At 40.9% G+C, this 17,021-nt stretch overlaps 1 protein-coding gene across 3 annotated transcripts in view; it reads left to right on the forward strand.

The window, feature by feature from the left end:
* LOC138301163 (uncharacterized) overlaps nt 1-17,021 on the forward strand; it is a 377,689-nt gene that overhangs the window by 267,216 nt on the left and 93,452 nt on the right. For all 3 annotated transcript variants that reach the window (XM_069241353.1, XM_069241354.1, XM_069241355.1), the window contains exon 10: nt 9,783-9,860. In XM_069241353.1, coding sequence (XP_069097454.1) covers nt 9,783-9,860 — 78 coding nt within the window. The remainder of the gene's footprint in view (nt 1-9,782; nt 9,861-17,021) is intronic.

Consider the following 17,021-nt stretch of genomic DNA (forward strand, 5'->3'; position numbering starts at 1 on the left):
CTAGTCACTGAATAGCTCTTTGGACCGTCTTATTCACGATTCTTGACGATGACCCTTAAACACGTCCTTCAAATCTGTGTTTCCAATTATTAATTTGCCCCTTGCACACCACAGTATTTACCTTCCACACTCCACAAACAAAATGCTCCGACACAGCTGGGAAAGGGATGCACAACGTTTTACTGAAAACACGCACCAAAACTACAAGCCATGACCAATGTGTTTCGCCCTCCACTTTCAACCGGACATTGTAACCAAAAGCTTCCTGTGTTTTAACCAGTCCTTCCTCCATTGCTCCATCTCGCCATTACAAACAACTAGACCATTCTGTTTTCCCGACTGTCACCATGCAAAAGCCATCAGTGAGGCTCGCAGGTAATATTGCATAGATGTAATGCTGAAATCCTGGTGCTATGTCCATCATTACATTTTTTGTTTGTTTTCAAAGTGATGGGATGTTTTAATTTCTCATTGTCAGATCAAAACCTCTTATTCACATCACCGCAATTACTGTCGATAAATCATAACAGTGTACATGGGCAAAAGAAATCTATGCACACCTTATTTTTACATATCTATTTCAATGTTATCAATAGAACATATCAAATAAAGCATCTAAAGTGCCATATATCTTGCACCTTCAAAATGTAAATTGCATACAGTCCAAAATAATATGAAAATCATATATCAGACACCAAGTGTACAACTGTATACATAAAGGCCTGTGTATTGAGATCAGAATAAAATGATCTGAAATTTTAAAATGTCTTATGCTGTGTAAAAAAGCGCTTTAAAGGTAAATTTCATGGGTTCCAAAAATGTTAGAAAGTTCATCATATTATGAATGTTACCAATTCAATGGTGATGAGAAAAAGGTGCAGCTCTACATTAATCAAACTCTGTAGATGCCATGTGCTCACATATCTATTCCACTATGCCCGAATTTGAACAATAACACAATCCCATCCCCAACATTTCATGCCATATAGATAAAGGTTTCTCAGTTCATCTGAAGTGTCATATATCTTGCACTTCCAAGACCTTAAAAACATATAGCCCATAATAAAGGAATGCTCATTAGTCAAACACCAAGCATTCAACAGTAAACGTGAAAGCCTATGTGTAAACTTCACATAAATCTAACGAGAAATTTTAACCATAAATCACATAAATACATCATAATTAAAAACATAAAAGTTAAAATAAGAACCATTTACTGTCTTATCAATACTTATTAGACAAAATTAAAGATTTACACTACTCTGCCAATATATGGCCCCTTTAAAAAAGAACCAACACCCTGACACACAAACATCCGGAACCATACGTAGCCTTAGGTAAGCTGGGCGATAATGCACAAAACTCTTATTTTTCAATAGGGGAAGTAAAAATCTTTGTCTAAAAGGTGCATAAGATTCACAAAACAGGGTAAAATGAATTAATGACTGTGAAGTCGCCCCATCACACAGGTAAATTTGTATACATTTTGGATCATACTGGCCAAGCGGGAAGGACAAGTTGCTTCTGATTACACCTAACCTGAAGCGGGTGATAAGTGTCCTTTCCCAAACATTTTGTACTATCAAAAGGTATACCGCTGAACCCGCCTGCAGCTTCAGCATTAAAAAAATCCCTCACAGATGGTTTCCTCAATTCCTCTGCCTCCCTATTATTTCTCAAAATTCTCCTTCACCCACCGCTTGTCAGTACATATTAAACATTGTGGGGCGTTGAAGATCTCTGGTCGGCCAAGAAGCGTGGCACCTTGTTTGATATATGCTAATCAAGGAATATCCAAACCTCGGTCACAAGCCAGACCGTCGAAGATCACCTCCCTAATTAGGAAGGCACAGTCATTAGACCACACAGAGATCCACAAACCCCAAGTCCAATGCCTCATGTAGGCAAAAACCAGAAGTGTTATTCCCCACACCCAGTAACCTTCTGCAGAAGCGATTTTCCTCTGACTAGGGAGCCGTACTACCTGAGTAACCCCAGAGTGGGGCACCATACACAAGGACCGGGAGACATTTTCACCTATATACCTTCAGCAGAGGTTTTATAGGCTTGTTACCCACTCTTGTTGCAAAATCAAAGGTAGCCCCTATGGCGGCATTAAATTGCACACATCGCCTCGCTATGCAGGGCACCCACAACCCCTTGTTGCTAAAATTCACACCGAGATAGGAAAACTCATGCACATGATTGATGTTTTGGCAATTAATCACCAAAGCCCCTACTTTGTTTAAAGATTTACAACAACTCATAAAATGTGTTTTGCTGATATTTACCTCTAAATCTAAATCCGACATGAAGTCAACATAAGTCTTAACTGCCACACGGAGACCATTCATAGTACGGGCCAAAAGCACCACGTCATCCGCATAAATCAGGGATGGCACACTCATTCCTTTTTATTTTAGGACCATCTTTGCATCTATCAACCAAAAATTATGCAAACCTTTTGTATACAAAAGGAACAAGGTGGGAGCAAGAATATAACCCTGTCTCACACCTCTATTGAAATTAAAGGTTTCCGTACATTCCCCATGGGTCCCGTATCTCACAGAGGCATTATTTCCAGAGTGTAAATATCACAGCAGCTCCACAATTTGGGTCTCCAACTCCATCATGGTTAGGAGTCCCCATAACTTACTACGATTTACTTTATTAAAAGCATTGCTAAGGTCCATAAAGGCCAGATAAGGAGTTCCCCCCTTCGCCTGAGTATATTTATCAAACAGCAGAAGTTCAAACACTGCTCCTGAGTCCCCAAACTTTCCCTAAAACCATACTGCACCTTACTCAACACATCATGGTCCCTCCCCTCACCCACTCCTCAATGAACTGCAAAACAATATGACGCAAATTTTCATTGATGAGTGTAAGAGTGAAATCGGGCGATAGATTTGTGGTCACTGCAGTTTCCCTTTTTAAACAAAGGAACAATGCAGGCACATTTCCAGGAGGGGGTATTCCTACACTCATTGCCGCATTTAAGACATTGGCACTAATAGGTGCCCATAACTGTAAGTTGCTCTTGTACAGGTCCCTGGGGATTGCATCAGGTCCAGGTGCTTTGACTCAGACTCTCCTTCAGAGTCCCCACCACCTCCTCCAGTGTAAATCTGATGGACAGATTCAGAGTAAAACCAATCAAATAATCCATATCCTCATCCCTGATCACATCTGAGACGACACTGCAAAAATGACTCACCCTCTCATCGGGGGAATGTTACAGCCCAACCACTCCGATGTGCCCGTCTCATGGGTACCCCTATTTACTATCTTCCAGACCAAGTTTGAGTTATTTGTGTGCAACGCAAGCACCAAATCCTCCCAAGGCTGCTCCTTAAGCTACCGTTTTCTCTTCTTCAGAGCAAGCTTATACTGAGCCCTCATTCTACTCACATAGCCCTTATCTCTAGGCTGCATCTTTAGTGCCCTCTACAGAGATAGCCTTGCTGTGTGCCATCCACCCTGATAAGTGGCCTCTCTATTTTTAGTCACATTATAGCTCTGATGGAAGCATTTATTTTGTCTGCAACCTCTGTCACCTCCCCCGGTAAAGGGGATTCGGCCAAGAGAATCCCTACTATCAGGTATAGATTTTGGGTCACTACCCTTTTCACTACCTGTGGGATGTTGGCCTGCTGCTAACATATTCTTCAACCCTGATCCTTTGTTCTCAAGCAAACCGGCCCAACAACTGCTGATATCAACTTATTGCACAGAAAATTCAGGGAAAAGTGAGGGGGTTGTGATCACTGAAAATCTGTCTTTGGACCTCTCCATGTCAGACCAAATTTCTCACTGGGGTGGACACAAAAACATAATAAATCATGGACCCGACCCCTCTACCCACAAAGGTTGGGGCCAGTTTGTTAGAAGCAGTTTCCAGGTCAAAGTTGTTTAACAGACCCAGATTCTGCAGCCCCTTAATAAGGATCCTGCCCCTCGCATCCTGTAAACCCTCACCTACAGACAAACTATGATCCTGCTCAAAGGGATTTCCAACAGTGTGATAGCCATCTATCTTTGCATTAAAATCTCCAGCTACAATCACATGAAATTCCATACAGCAGGACTCCAACCTTCCCTTCAATATCCTCAAAGCAGAAAAAAGGGCCATAATTTGGCATCCCGAATCACACACTGCAATTTAGAAGTTTACCAGGAAAACATTATGCTTATTTGGAAACACAACCCAGATAATGAGGATTCCCCGATGGCTACATTTAATCTGATACGCTCTATAGATCTTAGAGATGCGGACCAAGGTGACTAAATGCCGCCCCCTTAGAGTGGTGGCCGGGCACCCGTACTGCCGAACAGCAAACCTTTCAAAACTATCCGCAGCCCGTTCTGACCAAGTCTCTTGTAGTAGGATAAAATCAAAACCTGAGATAAACCCTATACATTCCATGTCTTACAGCTTGGCATCACACCCCGCCACATTCCAAGAAATTAACAGAGACAGAGGGGATACTTCTCTCAACCCACAGAGACCTGAGTTGATAGCCGAGGGCCCCAAGGGAACTACCTTGTCATTTACCTGTGAATGGACAAGATCACCTGTCCAGGCAGTCAGTCATTTACCTCCAAATCTGAGAGTGCTGTGAATCTATTTTTCTGACTAAACGTTGGTAAACTCTCCTGCACCCTGGAATAGCCCCTAACACAAGGACCATCTAAAGGAAGGGTGTGCCTATAAAAGAAGCGTAGGTGGACCAGGCCAATCATCTCACAAGCCTAAGGGTCAACGTAGCATGACCGTAGCAAACGGCGGGCCAGGCCTCGCTATCTACAGTTTACTATGATGCAATCCTCTTTCCCTTTTTTCCAGAGTGTCCACCCACCCAACCCATCTAACAAAATCAATGTCAACAAAATCCTTGCAGTTAAAGTCACAATTTTTGCTCCACCAATGTCCTGTCTTGTTCTTCAGCTGTTCGGTGGATTCACTTCTGCCTGAAGATACTAGTGGTACATTTGTAAGGATTACCACATAAGGGACACAAGCCCTCATTCCAACCTTGGTGGGCGGCGGAGGCTGCCCGCCAAGGTTGGACTGCCGGGTGGCCGCCTATGCGTCCGCAATCCCGCCGGCCTCATTACAACATCCCCGCTGGGCTGGCGAGCGGAAACAGAGTTTCTGCCCGCCGGCCCAGCGGGGATGTCAGCTGTAACATTGGAGCCGGCGGTGTTGCGGTCACGCTTTTCACTGTCTGCTGTGCAGACAGAGAAAAGCAGGGTGGGGCTACGCCTGGGGGCCCCAGCACTGCCCATGCCAAGTGCAGGGGCCCCCAGGGGGCCCGCAACTCCCCTTCCCGCCAGCCTTTCCATGGCAGTCTCTACCATCATAGACAGGCTGGCGGGAAGGGGAGTCATAATCCCCAGGCCTTTGTGGATTATAACCGCCGGGACAACGATGGCGGGAAACCGCCGGTCCCGGCGGTGCTACCACCGCAGTCATAATATGGCAAATTGTACCACCAGCCTGTTGGCGGTACAATTGCCAAAACAACCCTGGCGGTCTTTGACTGCCAGGGTTGTAATGAGGCCCACAGTGAGGAGGAAGCACCAATCGGGTGAATGGGGGCCCCTTACATAAAAGCGGATTTAGATCCTTCCTCCTCTCATGTTTTGGCCCTGCTGCCCCTTCAGACCTGCTAGTAGATCTCCTCCCAAAACCATTTCTACCAGTTTCCCCTGTCATGCTGATCGCGTTTTTTGGGGCCTCCATCACAAGGGTAAGGGAAGGTTGCCTGTGTTAGAATAGGGATCATGTGCACGCTGCTGGATAGCCCCCCCTGAGCCACTGAAGTGTCTCACTTCGGGATCCCCTTCACCGGGTTGGAATCATGACACCCAAGCTCTAAAGACTCACAAACTTGGGCTAGACATGACCCCCCCGCCCCGAAAGCAGCTAGGAAACTGCCGAGGCATCAAAAGGCCCCAATTACCTCCTTAAATTTCTCCAATAGATTTTCAAATCCATAGACTTGACTCTGACCTGTACAGAAACCCTTCTGGATGCCAGAGCAGCTCAATTCGTCAGGGAGAGACACTTTAGATTTTTTCCCGGATTTTTTCAGAGACTTTTTATTTTTATTTGGAGGGCTGCTACAGCAAGGGGGGGGGGCCTGAGAGTTCCCCCTTTCTCTTTATTGGAAGAGCCTCCACCTCAATATTTCCAGCTATTGCCAGGGGTGGTTTAGGCAAGTCTACCTGAGGCACAACTGTCAGACAGTCTTTGTTTTCAGAAATCCTAGAAACTTCTTCATGGGCTGATGCTTGCTGCCAGTCACTCATTTCCATCAAAAGTCGTCTTTCTGCCAAAACTATTCCCTTTGATACTACTCCAACTGTGCAGGCTAGAAAGGAGTTTATGGTTGAGTTTAGTGGTTCCCTACCCCCTGTGCTTGATTACTATTCTGCAGAGTCCTGTTCCTGCCCATCATTACAACTCACCGAGCACCATCTTACGGTACACCAGAAAGACCTCTTATGCGCTGATTAGCTAGGGCTTAAGGAGAGAAAAACAACCCACTTCCACTTTATCGCAGTAAGGATAGTTGGAGGTGTCACTCACCTTGCTTTACCAAATGTTATAGGCGTGGCCTCTTCCGGCCGCTGGCGGGCAAAGACGGGCCACGTCGCAGAGTGCTTTCTGCCTTTCCACCTTTTTCAGCATCCCCAGCCTCCTGACCTGGATGCTGGGAAATGGAGTCCTGCCACTGGTGAACTGAAACTGCTAAGTGTGTCCCACCCCGCGGTGTGCTTTAAGCCTTTTTCTGTCTTTTCCAGCACCCCCAGCCTCCTGACCCGGATGCTGGGGAAATGGAGTCCTGCCGCTGGTGAGTTGAAAACCGCTAAGCACATGTCAAACAACATCCATATTGTATGCCAGAAGAACTTAGGCAGCATTCAATAACTATCATCTGTGGTGGTTCTCTGTCTCTGCTCCCCCCTCTCAAGTCATTGAGATTCTGCATGCGGCCACCTTCATTGTTGATGCTCTTTGCTCCATAGAGATCATTGAAGACAGGTGAGTGGTAAAAGCACTTGTTGCTCCTGTATCAGGCAAGTTATCTAGGCTTCACAGTAAACTGCAGACCGATGCACACAACAGATGAAAATGTGGGCCAATGCGCGGCTCCATTCTGAACCGCGATGGGTCCAGGAGAAATCCAACAAAGTTACGGGTACTAGGAGCCTGAAAATGGAGCTCAGGCTCGCAACAACCAGCGGGTTGCTGTACTGAAGATGGACTGCTATGCGGCTGGCCCCCTCGGCTGCTCCAGGCAGCAGTCCCCTCGGAAGTTGTGTCAGCTCCGGCCCCTGCGGCTGCAAGCCTCCTGTGCGCTGCTACTCTTCACAGCTTTGGGTCTCGCACCATGGGCGTGTCCTCGGCTGACGCATAGGAAATCTATGAAAAAACTCAAATCAGTTGTAGGTCAACTGATTGAGTTCTGAATCATAGTGAGAGAGAACATTTTCTCCATGAATACACATTTTTATTTCAGTTCTATTTATTATTTCAAACACATATTTTTGTTTTTATAGAGCTAAATATCATCCCCTATCCAGTGCCCAAATGCATCCCACACTATAAAAATATTCTCAAGAGAAAACCTATTTGTGAACTTAAAACATTAAGAACACCCTCTAAGTTATTTACAAATAGCTTTTCATTTAATTAACCAATAGTAGTGGTCTGTCCAATGTAAATCTCTAAATAAACCAGGGACGATTCAGAAATAATTTACCATCAGATCTCATCCAGCGTAATCTCATTTAACAGAAGTTTTAAGATTAAGAGGTTCCTGTGCCTCAAAATAGAAGCAGATTCTCTGCTTGCCAGGTATTCTCCACATTCAAGCGTAACTGTAATACTTTTAGTTTATTATTATTCCTTTGTTCTTGCATATGATGAAAACAAAATCAGCACTTGCTCGGGCATCACATTACATTTTTATGCCAGGTCGCTGTCCAAAATTTAAACATTTGAAATTATTTCCTACAGATTTCCTTAATATATCTTTATCCAAGAAATGGGCATGAATGTTATATAGCATAAAAAATACTACATTAATCTAAGCTTTTGAAAAAAAAAAAGATAACACTCCACACCACTAATGACTCCTTAAGTTAAAACAATTGGGGTAACAATTCTGGCAGAAAATATATCTGCATCTTGCCATTTATGACCAAGAATATTTAGTGTGTGCATTTTTGACACTCAGATTGGTGAGTGTCATGTGATGGAGCTGTGTGTTCTATGTTTGCTGTCTATATTGGTTTGTTTTGCAAATACTTTTACAAAGTAATCCATGTCGTCTTGGATAACGATGATAGCAACAAAAGATGTTAAAACAACTCAGATGAAAGTAATGAAAATCTACTTACTGTCAATTGTTATGAGTGATTGCTACTTAAATAGTAGAAATATTTATCTCATTTTAGTATGTTCTAGATAGGTGGCCACAATACCTCCTAATTCAATGATTTGTATTTCTCTTCTAAAGTTGATTCCCTTTTCCTTCTGATGCTCATCCTTGTTCTTAGGTTGGTCTTAATTCTCATTCCTCACAACGTGATAGGACCATAGCATTTGATGCCAAAGTTAAAAGTAACTCTACTTTTTTTTGTTGCTTGGATTTCTTAGCCTGCTTTGTCTGCAGTAAGTGTTGCTTGGTCTCCAGTGTTACCCTTGTTTCTGCACTTCTTGTGAGATCTTTCTTGCATCATGTTCTTGTTCACAGTCTTTCTGTGTTATACTTGGTGGTACCAAATCTCCCAGGAACAACTTCTCACATTCATTATTCTTCTCATCAATGATATTTGTTTTGTGGTCTATTTCAATAATTGAATGCCCCAAATCTATTTTAAGATATAATGTATATTACAATGCAGAAAATAAGTTTTCTATTCCTTTGAGGACTTTCATTTGAAGCCCTGTAGTCTGCTTACCATCTTCCTTTTTCCACGACCAGTGTGCTTATTACATATGATTCTCTCTCCCATTGGATACATGGTTTGAAGGGTGCAACGCTTACCCCTTCTTCTGATGATCCCCTTTTTTTCTGGCATCCAGAACATAGGAGTAACTATCTTTTATCCTGATGTACTGATTATAGGAAGCCTAACGAGCTACACGTTGGAAGATGAGCATCCTCTTGTCTCAACAGGATATGCAATTGTAAATAATTTTTCAAACCAAAGTAGCAAAGCTCTTGTCAAATTTGATTTAAACAAATGCTACTTAACTTCAAAGGACTCTTTTTTGAAATTGAAACATTCAATACCTTTCACCATAATTGGCATCACTGACAATTACCAATCCAGATGTTTCCAGAAAGTCCATTTTATGTGTTATGAAACCATTTTCAGTTAAGTTCCATAAATCAATGTTGCTCAGTTTTGCTTCAGCTAACAGGCTTCCAGCATCACTCCTGATTCTCAGAAAGAAGCTAACGACTCATCCTTTTAAGGAGCGCTTCACCAGTCATGGGTACGCCCTTCCAGCTCCTCATGCCTATAATAAAAAAAACTCTTCCTTCTTCTCTATCCTGATTTGTCTTTCTTTCTGTGTGCAGTCTTTATTGAAATTCATTGCCCCATATAGTGTTTTATGCCTACATAATGTGCCACATTTTGTGTAGCAGTGCCTAAATTGATCAAGTGTGCTCATCCAACTATTGTAGGATATCTAACGACATTTATGAGCATCCCTTAGGGCAGATCACTTGACCTAAAAACTTTGATTCTTATTTCAGGGAAGGAGATTGTTGACACCTGGTATGGCGAGATTAAAGACTACAACTTCAGCAAGCCTGGATTTCAAAGCAACACAGGTGAGCAGAGAAGAAGTTTCTACATTTGTGTAGTTTTCATGCTGTGCCTTGTATTTGCATATCTAGATTCAGACCTAGTTTATATGTGTAGTGCAATATTCCTTGATTGCTGCCAAGCTCCACACATTAAAGAAAATGCATATTATTGTTGCTCTTTTAAATGCATTATTCCAGTAGGATTTGAAAGGATGGAACGGAATGAGCACTATAAGTGGCATGCCTTTGTGTCCCAAATGATTAGCTGCTCCTCCTCTAGAGATATGAGTCTGTAGTGTGCATTGTTTCCACAATTTCTGTGATATTGCAGGTTGGCATGAGGATCAGCATCCAGAATGAGGAGGTGATTATAATCTATGGTTGGTAGTGGCTGACAAAGGACAGAAGTAGTCAGGTAAATAAGGCACATTGGCAGCAGAAACCAATTAGAGTAATTGAGGTCTCCCTGAAAGGTGTCTAGGCTTTCTAAAGAGGAAGACTGGCAGATAAACCCCACTGATTAAGTGGTACATGTAGTAGATGGCATGGAGTGAGAGCTTAAGTGTACACTTTCTGTTTGATAATACTATAAAGACTTCTTGTGCACAAGGTCATGTCACGTTTATTAATCAGTAACTGAAACAATCAATGGAGTTGTGAGCCCTTAGCTATGTGTGGGAGTGGAGATCTATACACATATAATAAGCATCTTCAGAGATGATCATTAGGATTTAGAGGAGGGACTCTTTCTACTTGGTCAACCTGGTGTCAACATGAGGCCCAGGATCCAAACTGGAAATGGTGCTCTGCACACCTCTTCCACCTGGTACAGTGTTTACCAGTAGAATGCACAGCTAGTAAGACAGAGAGAAGCTGCCCTGGACTTTTCCAGTAAAAGTTGTTCAATTAGGTATGAGAAGTAGGCTGAGTCACCTAGTGGGTTCACAGCCATGCCTCAGTTATCATATGGAGGATTAGTAATGTCTTCATATGTACAATAATAATGATAAGATAACACTTCTGCTGAAAGCATAATAACTTGGCATTTACTTTTACGTGTGAAAGAGTATGTAATCAAATAATTGATCGTATAAATATGCACTATTGCTGCTTCTTGTAAATTGAGCACTTATCTTATCCCTAAGTGTACCATCTTACCTGGTAACACTTGGTGGTCTCCGCAGGTGTTTCCTGTGAACCCCTCAAGACACTTTAGTATGGTAGTCTGATCCTTACTGTTAGCTTTCAATTCACTTAATCTTATATCCACCTACCCCTTAAGCTAGGGAGAGTGATGCTAAACAAACAGTATCTCATGCAACAGTATTAAAGTATCTTCTAAAGTCAGTGGGCACTGATGGCCCACCTGGACAATTAGTGCTCTTTAAAGTGATAATGTGTGGCACAGGAGGTCTTGCATGGATTTCAGCTGTTGTAGGATAGCACAATTCGAACTCCAAGGGCAAGCCGAGAGCTTTATATATTTTTTTCAAGGCAAAAGTATCTCAAATAAGAGGTGATGTACATAGAAAGGTATTGTATTTGGGGAATCTGAATAAAATCACATTAAGGAAACTATGATATGTAAAAAGATGGAGGAAGAGATGAGGACTCTATTGAAACTCTACATCATGGTTACATTTTACATCACACATATCTAAAGACACTACACATCTGTCCCAACGCCTCACCAGGTAGCTCCCCTCACTTGTGGTTCTGGCCTTGTGTACACAATGCAGAATTGGTTTCCTATTTCTAGGTGCAGTATGCTGCTTCTTCTCAACGTTTCACAAATGTGCATTTGGAGTATGAAGAAAACAATAAAACCACTTTGCCAAATCACCACTGCCTATAATAATGTTCTTAATTGTTTTCACATTTGGACAGTACAACTATCTCTCAGAATTGTCAGGGATGTGTGTAGGCTCTTTGATATTGACTTACTATAGGCTGTACAGCAATCGAGTAATCACTATGCATGCTGGCATCGCCTCCATGTTCCTTGTGCCTGTCTGTTTACACTTTTCAAAGCTGTCCCCTCTTTTCATTACATATAATGGAATTGCATCTATGTTTAATATAAGGGGATTGTGGACCTTTTGGTTTAGTTACGTATGTTTTATTGAAAGAATAATCAAAAATAGTAACAAGGAAGTATAATGCTATTTAACATATGAGAAATTATACACTAATGTTACAGAATGGATCCATATGAGTAAAAGGAAATTAGCAAAATATAAAGTAAGTGGGTTAAGAGGTGAAATAAAACATTGCAAGAAAAAGACAGAGACGAGAGAAAAGAATAATATAAAACTTGATAAAAGACTGAAAAAGCAAATTACAAAATATAACATTGTGAGGACTATAGATAAGCATTATTAAATCTAATACAGAGTAAGCCTACAGATAAAAGAAACAGGGAACAATTCTGGGAGGTTTGGAAACCTTTTCAGCTAAAATCTCGACTGATTTACTGTGGTAACTCAAAGTATCAAGGAATATTGGCAAAGGTAACCACAGATATTCTCTCTTAAGAGATAATTAAATTGGGTGTACATAGGCCCTTTCTACTCGATAATCAAAGCAAACGGCATACTTACCAGCATGTTGTTTTACCAATTAGAGGTTATTTGTTGAAAAGCTATAGCTACCAATGTGTCAAGTAGCAGTGTGGATCTCTACTCCTGTGGCTGGCTCTGGTTATATTTGGTCCCTTTGAATAGACGTAGACATGGTCTGTAAATCTACTAAATGCAGAAGGCAATTGTGACAGCTATTGCACCTTTCCATGCTTCAAGTTTTAAAACCTACAGATGTGAATGCTGGGCTTCATATTCAATGGTGCTGGGGCAATGAACAGCTGGAGAATTGCTCCTTATGGCGCCCAGGCCTCAACATGTCAGAAATTCCAAAGCGGACACCTCAGATATCAAAATGGCTGAGTTTGTGCATAGCATCAAAATGTTTAAATCAGACTTCATGTCAGGAGTTACTTTTCGGGCCTCTGAAGAGATAAGCTTTCTTAAGCTTCCTCATTAAATGGCTGGGTTGATTCATTCATCTTAACTAACAGTTTGCTCAAATAGATTGCTTGAAGACTACTCCCTAACCAGACAGGCTCCTAAAATTAAACAAGAAATTGAATATGGCGCTGGTCTTCCATCTCGAAATGCTTCATATCAATCAGGACAATAAACTCACCTAAAATGTGAATGTCACATAGCGCAGCCTCAGGGTGTTCTCCACCACTGACATTCATTGTCTAACACACTACATGCATGCTATCAAGTCAAGGAAATTGTCAGTGTGCCTAAAACCTTAAAGCAACAAAAATAGAATATAATGTATTCTTAAATGAGACCAACTACACTCAGAATGCTTTATCTTTCTCTCACAATGCCAAATCCTTACATTTCAACTGTACAAGTGCTGCCTCCTAAAAGACAGTGGAAGGCGAGCCAAAGCATATCAGTGCACAAGTAAAAGTCCTTCCTGTGATCATCAATTGTTGTAAACTATTTTCTTATCACCTGGCTCTTGCTTTGCCAGACTGCTTAAAAAGTAGTATAAATGTAGGTACACTTGCACTTGTTAGTTCGATTTCTGTAATCACTCTATCTAAATTGATCAGAGCTTTTTAAGTTTCATTTTCTGACAACAAAAAACAGTGGCTATGCATAAGGTTCACACCTCCTATATATGCATGTAATATGAATAAAGAAAGCAATGTCCATATGTTATATGAAGTATTGTAGAGGGTACCAAACTGGTGAGCACTCAGCCACCTCCGGTGCAGTTGTGTTGGTTGAAGATCAATCAACACTTGAAGAGTCAATAGTAGTAAACCAAGGCACACCATCAATGTCAGTTCCTTATTGTTGCAGTAATCAAGTTCCAACTCAGCATGGGTAATATAGTGGATATTTTTTATTCCTCAATGTGCTTCAAGGGAGTAGCAGCCATCGTGAGTCCAAAGAAACATCAGCCAACACGTGTTTTGTCAACAATTACTTTTTCAAGGCTGTAGAATATATACACAAGAAACAACATGTATCCATAAAAAGAGTACCAAACAAGATACAGGTAATGAGGTTCACAAAAGTCTCCCACTAAAGAGACCCCTATCAAACATATTTAAAAAATGTGTGCACTCCGGGAGTACAAAAAAGTGTCACAATAGTGAAGAAAAGCAATCCAACGTGACTTGAGTTAACAATATCTCAATTAGCTGGGCCCAATACCTATTTCTGTGAAACGTTATCACCCAAAAGCAGTGTACAGTGACAGATGCCACGTGCAGAACATTAAAAACCTATACTGTTATCCCCTAATGGTATAGAAAAGTTGTAAAACTAAAAGGAAAGGGAAAAGGAAAAAAGAAGAAAATAGAAACTAACATGACATACCCTAAGAGTAGATAAACTCTGAGATCCCCAAACAAATATGCATAAACTGCGGGGTTCAGAGATTGTCTGGACGAATCAAAAGTCTGGAAATACAAGTAACAAATCCTCCTTGAGTACGAACTGTATCCAAAAGGGTATGGCCAAGATAAGCCTAGTTACACAAAAAAAGAGGAATCCAAATCACACCACAGGAAAAAAAAACAAATTATACGTTATAATCAGTAGCACACGAACCATAATGCGCCTAAAAAAAGGAAAAATTCACGATTGTGACAAAGAACATGAATGGTGCAAAAGGTCAAGATGTCCACTTGCTTATCCTACGTGGACATTGCTTTACACTCAGGATAGAAAGTACAGAGCAAAATGCTAACATGAGCGATTGTCATGCATAATCGAAAAAAAGCGTGTTTGTAAAACACTCACACCAAACGTTAAAACAAACTCAGGAATACTGTCCAATAGACACTCCGCACGCACACACCAAAAACACGAAAGGATGGCCGGATATTCATGTGTGTGACCAGACCTGTATGAATATAAAAGAATGTCATAATATAGAATTATATAAGTCATCCTAACTCGAATTTGGAAAAAAAACCAAATACAAGCATAATTCGGGGAATTTCAAGTAGTCAAACGCGCAAACGCTAATTGTATAATCGGAAAAAACACACTCCGGGCCTAATTGGCTTGTAAAGAACAAAGATTCTTCTTACCGTTAGGTAAACGTGACCCCAATATACGTTGTTTTGTCGATAGGAGCGTGCCGCCATTTTGGCCTATATTAATGAAGGCAGTCGCTATAGAAAGAGGACTACAAGCGACAGTTCCAATTATGCAGCTATGTGAGTACCGCCTTTCTAACATATATATATAAATATTAAAGAAAGCGGTCACTATAGAAAGAGGACTTAAAGCAAAAATAAATAACAATTATACCGAATAGATAATACCAAACCCAATGTGCAACAAAAAAGTGTCATGAATATAGTATCATGCAAAACGAGGGAAGGAAAAAGAAGTACCTTTCACATTACAAAAAAATAACATAAGACATAACAACGCAAGTAGGGAAGTCTGTGATATGTACATTACATATTGCAAAAGGGATATCGGGTGTAACATATGCAAGGAAAAGGTGAACATACGGCATCCCCAAAGGCATATATTGATAATGAAAAAGGGATGGTAGGTACACAAATATAAACAAAAAGATAAAAACAAAAAACAAAAGAACCCTCCAAGATAACGTAAGTACAAACAGATATATACATTCCATACTCAAAAGAATATTACAAATACATATAAAATATCAAACCTGAAACCAATGAAAAATATGTGTCAAACGACTCTTTCAGATATAGAGTAAAAAGTTACAGCATAGTACACATAAGACTACATGTAATGCATCTGCTTACAAAAATACATGTAAATCTTGATACGTATTGAGCCCCTTCTCTACAGCTCTTAATTTCAAAATCCATTTGCTCTTCATTTGCCTCAGCATTAAGGTCCTGTTCCCACTGAGTGGGCAATTACTCAGCATGTCAATGCCATGCACAGTAATCCCCTAAACGTCTCTCTGCCCATGCATAGAATTGTAGTGGGCTGCAAAAGGATAATCAATATTATTGTGCCTAATGGCCCTAATATGTTCCTGAATCCTTTCCTTGAAGGCCCTAAGTGTACTGCCCACATATATAAGTCTACAAGTACAAACTATGCAGTAAACCACATATTTGGTGTTAAAATTCATAAATTTGGAGATCCTGTAAGATCTTCTGGTATTGTACTGAAAGGTCATTAGTTTGTCTTGCACCTAACAACAAATGCTACAGTGGCCACATTTATGGAAACCAGTTGGTGGTTCAGATAACCATGTCCTAGTCAGTGCAGGTGGCATAAACTGTGACACAACCGTTTACGTAGTGCAGTGTATAATACTCTGTCCGTAATCCTTTTTACATAGTGTCATCTGCTAGTAAAAAGGACCAATTTTTATGAAACATTTTGTAAATTTGTGCACTGAGAATGTTGTAAGGGATAAATGGGGACAATTTGTTGTGTCGTTTATATCTCTCCTTGGTAGGTGCTGTGAGGAGAGTTTGTCCATCAATCTTGGAAACTCTCTTGTTAGTGTTTGTTAGAAGAGTTTTCGTGTAGCCCCGCATCTGAAGGCGTTGTTCCAATCCATGAAGTTCATGAACAAAAATATCATCCTGGCTGCAATTACGTCTTATCCTAATGGCTTCACCATAGGCTGCTACTCCCTTGAAGCACATTGAGGAATAAAACATAATCACTATATTACTCATGCTGAGTTGGAACTTAATTACTACAACAATAAGGAACTGACGTTGAAACAAAACAAATTAATTCATCTTGCATTTCTCTTAAAGTGGTCTTTGCTATTTTCACCAAACCACAGAAATAAAACATGTAACTTCATAAAATGACGATGTACATTTTACACTATTAGACCATACACAAAGACCTAAAGGTGATAAGCTCAATGTTTAAAGGTCCATTCTTGGTTGTCAGTTGGTTGACAATTCTGTATGTCTCGACAGATGGCTAATACTTAAAGAGGGTTCAATCGATTCTACTTTTTGTTTTGGCACTCGTTTCATGAGCTATTACATAAAAATATAGAGTTTCTCTGATATGATCAATGTGTATGACCCCATTCTGGGTTTGTGTGTCTGGGCAGGCCTTCTTCTTTCACAATGAAATGAGTAGTAATGTCAAATTTTTGTTACTGTTTGTCAAAGTTGTT

The sequence above is a fragment of the Pleurodeles waltl genome, chromosome 6 (assembly GCF_031143425.1).
Source record: "Pleurodeles waltl isolate 20211129_DDA chromosome 6, aPleWal1.hap1.20221129, whole genome shotgun sequence".
Taxonomy (NCBI): domain Eukaryota; kingdom Metazoa; phylum Chordata; class Amphibia; order Caudata; family Salamandridae; genus Pleurodeles; species Pleurodeles waltl.